The 5153-nt window shown below is 46.6% G+C and overlaps 1 protein-coding gene across 1 annotated transcript; it reads left to right on the forward strand.

Moving 5' to 3' along the window:
* Positions 1-585: 585 nt before the first annotated feature.
* Positions 586-3647, forward strand: CST3 (cystatin C). Its single transcript, XM_026104237.2, has 3 exons — positions 586-871; positions 1973-2086; positions 3237-3647. The coding sequence occupies exons 1-3, from the start codon at positions 644-646 to the stop codon at positions 3312-3314; spliced, it is 420 nt and encodes a 139-aa protein (XP_025960022.1). The 5' UTR covers positions 586-643; the 3' UTR covers positions 3315-3647.
* Positions 3648-5153: the final 1506 nt, after the last annotated feature.

The raw sequence follows: 5153 nt of genomic DNA on the forward strand, positions 1-5153 counted from the left end.
CCCTGTGAGCAGAGTCTGAGGGATGCTGGCCTGCATTGCCTCGTGCAGGGGAGGGAGGGGGATGACACTGGGGGGCTTGCAAAAAGCCTCTAGTAGTGAGGTGGATTTAGAGATTTTCACTGTCCCTAAGAAAGCAAAGAAGCAGGGAGGTGAGCGATTATTAACGATCATAATTTGATTTCTCCTTTGGGGACTCAAATCCCTCAGCCTGTCACCTGTCTGCTCCCCTCCAGGCAATCCGCGAGGCCCTGGATAGTTATTTTCCCCTCATCCCTAAGCTGTTTGCCCTCAAAAGGCCTTTTCCACCAGCCACCTCGGTTGTGGTTGTGGGACACAGAGGTGTTTGGGGGGAAAACAAAGACGAGCAAATGCGTGTAGCCCACGCTGTTTTATTTATCTGTAGGCTTCCCGCTCGTGGAAAGCATTCCGCACGGTGAAGAAGGCACGGCCCCTTTTGCTTTAAAATCTGGCTTTTCTAGGGCACACAGACGAAAAAACGGGCTCCCCCGCCCCGTGTTGAGGCGGGGAAGGGGCCGGGTAGGGGCGGTTTGTTCCGCGGCTGGGGGCGCGGCCTGCCCGCCCCCCCCACGCCCGCGGCCTTAAAATGGCGGCGGCGGCGGGCAGTGCCTAATACAGCGCAGGGATGGAGGCTGCTCGTGGGTGGTTGGTGGCGGCGGCTGCTGCTGTGCTGCTGGCTGGCGCCGTGCTGGGCAGCCAGGAGCTCCCGCGGCTGCTGGGCGCTCCCATGGACGTGACTGACAATGATGAAGGGCTGCAGCGGGCCCTGCACTTCGCCATGGCGCAATACAACAAGGCCAGCAACGACAAGTACTCGAGCCGCGTGGTGCGGATCATCAGCGCCAAGAGACAGGTCGGTGCCACCGTCGCCCTCGGCGCCCCCTGCTCCGGCCGGAGCCGCGCGGCCACTCTGTGTAGGCGGCGGTGTTGCGTCACGCCGGCCCTAAAGGGCTGGTAAGCAGCCGCGGCGCGGGGCGGCGCCCGCGCTTCCCTCCCCGGCCCAGCCCTCGACGACGCCAGTCAAGCGCTGGCGGACCTGGGGGTCTTTTTTGTTTGTTTGTTTGTTTTTCTTATTTTACATTCGAAAAAGTGGGGAAAAGGGAGAAAGACTTCCTTCATTGCTGCTACGAATAACTCTAAACTTTCATAGGAAATATACCACAACCCCTCCATCTCCTAGTGCCGTTGCTACAACTTGATCTAGGCTTGAAAAAATCCCAAATCCGGAGGGTGACATTTGTAAACATCCTTTAAAGTGTCAAGAGTATCCCTGGGTTTTGGGATGGCTGCTTCGAGGGTTGGCAGGAGAGCTTGAGGGTGGGGGAGGACTTGGCTGCTGCTCAGGCAGCATATAAAGACTGGTGAGGGGAGACACAAGTAGTTTGGTCATAAAGCATCCAGGAAGAAACAGATACCTATGTATTTAGGTCACCTACCATGTGACCGATTTTGAGGACTTGCAGAATGTTGGGATTTTTAAAGTTAAAGCTTCAGTTTGTGGGCTGGTGTGACTCCATGGAAATCTCCACTTCCAGTCTTTGAAAAAGAGCAGGTTTTGAACTCGAGGGATTGGGTTTCAAACTCTTTTTCCACAGAAGGCAAATAAAAGCACGGGTCCTGTTAAGATGGATGCCTTTGAGTGCTAGGGTTTAAGTTACTGAAGATATTAGTAATTTGCCTACACCGCTTATGAATTGATATGTGACTTTGCTTCCTGGTTAAGGAAGCTATACTATGTTAAATTTGCTTACTTACACTTTATCTTCTGGTCTTTGACAAATGTAAAGTGCCTTTCTTGTGAAGGCTGCAAAACACTAGCATGTGTGTACTTGTTAAGTTTGGTTTCAATAATGTAATCACAAGATTGCCTTCCTTTCTGCTAGGCTCCTCTCCTCAGAGAGATCTCCTATATGTGCTGTAAATAAACCTGCTTCTGCCTGTTGTCTCCTTGCAGATTGTGTCTGGAGTCAAGTATATCATGGAGGTTGAGATCGGCCGGACAAATTGCACAAAGTCCGTAACTGATGTCCAGGGCTGTGCTTTTCATGATGCACCAGAGATGGCTAAGGTAGGCTCCAAAACAGAGCATGCTGGTCCCTGGGTTTTCAACCCCTTCCCTCCAGCTGGACTAGTATAGAGAGTTATGGGCAGCATTGCCTGTCTACCGCAGCCAAGATCAGAGACTTCATACTTACTGAGATGGAGCCATTGCAGAACTTGCCTGGCCAGACAATACTAACAAAGTAAACATGGCCTTTTAGCCTGTTTCCTAAGCAGGGACCTGAGGCTGTAGTGCATGGAGTATGTGCCTCAGTCCTCTGAAATTCCATGTGGTTTTGATCCCAGGGATATGAAGAAGAAACTTTGCTAACCAGGGTTGGTTTCAAGGCTCCCAGCCTGGTGGTCTGAGTTCCTATGTCCTTCTCTGCTCCTGTTGTCTCATAGTGATGTAAACAAGCTTTACTCAACTCCTTTTTCCTAGGGACTCCCATTACAGCTGATAGTGCTTTGGCCAAGTGCTGATAGTGAATGGCAGGATACCCTGGTTCTCTGTACCCACCAAGCTGAGTTAGGCACAAATTTTGTCTAATTACAGAAAGTCTTTAAGGATTACTTCAGCTTCTCAGACAAGAGAGCACCAACTGTGCGTCTGCCTTGATCTGATCAGAGTCCAGTTCCATAGAATTTCATTAGTGGTATTAATCACTGTGATAGGTGTAACTTCTCTGGTGAATGTACCTGCACATGTGAAAACTGTAACTGCACACAAGTGATCCATTAAGCACCTTGCTAGAAACTTCTTGGGTACCATTACCACAACTGGAGTCCTGGAATGATGGGGCAGACACATGCACAAATGAGTTGGCGGCACAGATGTGCTTACTATGCTTGAGAGCTCGTATCAGAGTATTATCCAGACTAAAAGCTTTCCAGCAGTGGGAACTTACAAGTGAGTAGAGGAAGTGACCTGATCTTCAGAAGTGCTGATTGCTCATCTGTTCTGTTAATGTTTGAGAGAAATGGTTAGCGCTCAGTGCATGTTCACAAGAGTGATATTCCAGAATACTTGGCAAGAAAGTGCAAATAATCTAGAGAGCCACAAGAATGGCATATATTCTGGATCACTGAAAATGTAGTAAATCTATGTGTAGAAAAATGGTCAATGATGCTGTTTTATGCTCTTAATCTGATAATTGCTTTTTTCTTTCTCTCTGTAGCATGTCACTTGCAACTTTGTAGTGTACACTGTTCCTTGGCTAAACCAAATCAGACTACTGAAAAACATCTGCCAGTAAGCCTCCTTTGGTTCCAGCAGAGACCAGCAACCAGTTACTCAGATTTAAAAAAGGAAAGCAATAACCTGAATCGAGATGGGCTGTGTCAGTTCCTGTCAACTCAGATACTTATGTATGCTTGTGCTGTGCAAGTTAAACTATGTAACCTTCCTTTAAAGCACACTGTGATCTCTGTTTTCCTTCTTTATAATTATGCTTTGGAGCAGTTGTTTTCAAGTTTGTCTTCTCCAAGCTTTCCCAATAAAATAATTCCCACATCAGAATTCTATTAAAAAAAAAATTGATGGCATCCCTTTTGACTACTGTAAACATTAAAATTTAATTAAATCATTACTGTAATGTGTAGTCATCTTTGTGATGAGCATCTGTTGTGTTGGATGGACGGCTTTCTCTTAGTGAATTAGTCCATCATGCGCAGGAGTTAATGAGAAGGAACGTGACACCCTGTTCACAGGAGCGAGATGTCTCTATGCTGTCCCACCAAGTGGCTTGCCTGTCTTTCAGCATCTCAGTTCTGAATAAGAGATGAAACTAATTAGCTGTTCTCACTGAGGAGGATGTCCTGCTTTTGAAAGCAATGAAAACAATGCAGTTTGCAACAATTGCTCTTGTAAAGGGCAGCCAAAACTGCTGAGGATGAGATTATTTTTGGATCCCCTCTGAAGTTGACCATCGTGGCTGCTGACTTGCAGGGCCAGATGCAACTGTGCTGTGTAAGAATTAACTGTAAAGGTATTTTAGGCACTGTTGCTTCCTATGGCATCTGGTCTTTAAAGGTTCTCTTGAGCTATCTCTAGCTTTTGTGAGTTAAACTCTGAGCAGAAAGCCCCAAGGCTTTTCTTTCAGTCCAAGTGGTGGCATGGCCTAGTTCATTTATAATGTTAAAATATGACTAGCAGAGCTAGAGGAACCACTTCTTCAGTAAATATGCTAGGCCTGTCATAGCTTCTATTTACAGACATACAAGAGTTCAGAAATACCTGGAAGGTGAGACCAGTGACAAGCCTGTATATTAACCAAGAAGAATTTGAATGTCTGATCAGGGCAAACATTTTTAAAGTGGTAGGCAGCACCCAAGAACTCTCAAGAGAACTGGCAGGGGAGCTTTCTATTGAACTATGATGAGTTTGGCCTGCAGGGAAATGGGGGGTACTGTGCCAGCAACAAAAAGGGGCAAATGCGATGACTTTGATACCAATAACCTACTTAGCTGGAGAATAGTCTAGTGTAACAATAACAGAAAAATTGCTAAGTGGTGTGAAGTGGATAACTGATAATAGGGAAAGAGACATTATGCAGTAGTACTTGTGTAGTTCTACAGTGAATGGGTCTTGTCCACAAAGCCCACCTTTGTTCTATGAGTGTGGAAGCTTCCCCGGAAGCAACCCTGTAAATCCAAGAGTGTATGCAAGGCTGCTGGGATCTTTCGCTCAGTCAAAGACATCGTTGCTGGTTTCAGTGTGTGGCACCATATTTGGGATTGGTGTGAGTTTCACAGGGAAACATAGCTATGGATCTAGGAAAAAAAATGTAGCTTTTAAGTGTCTTGTAATATTAAGACCAAGAACCCAGTCAAAAGAAACAAGGAAGCTTCCATAAGCAGAAGGTGAGAGAGACTGAGGCTTGGGCTGGCACATAAGAGGGGTCTTTGTTTTTTACCCATTGGGGAAGACCTGTAGGAAAGCAGAATCCCCTTAAAAGAAAGAAATCTCATCTTCAGGTAGCAGGGGAAGTTGCCAGGTTGAGAGAAGGAGCCGTGAGAGTGGGTGAAGGTGCTGAGGCGAATGATGGAGGTACTGCTTGTTTTGTATAGCCCTAATAGTGCATTTGTTATTCTAT

The sequence above is a fragment of the Dromaius novaehollandiae genome, chromosome 3 (assembly GCF_036370855.1).
Source record: "Dromaius novaehollandiae isolate bDroNov1 chromosome 3, bDroNov1.hap1, whole genome shotgun sequence".
NCBI lineage: Eukaryota > Metazoa > Chordata > Aves > Casuariiformes > Dromaiidae > Dromaius > Dromaius novaehollandiae.

Coding starts and splice junctions, on each gene's coding strand:
- CST3 (XM_026104237.2), top strand. CDS start 644: ATGGAGGCTGCTCGTGGGTGGTTGGTGGCGGCGGCTGCTGCTGTGCTG. Junction 872..1,972: donor TCATCAGCGCCAAGAGACAG/GTCGGTGCCACC, acceptor GTCTCCTTGCAG/ATTGTGTCTGGAGTCAAGTA. Junction 2,087..3,236: donor ATGCACCAGAGATGGCTAAG/GTAGGCTCCAAA, acceptor TTCTCTCTGTAG/CATGTCACTTGCAACTTTGT.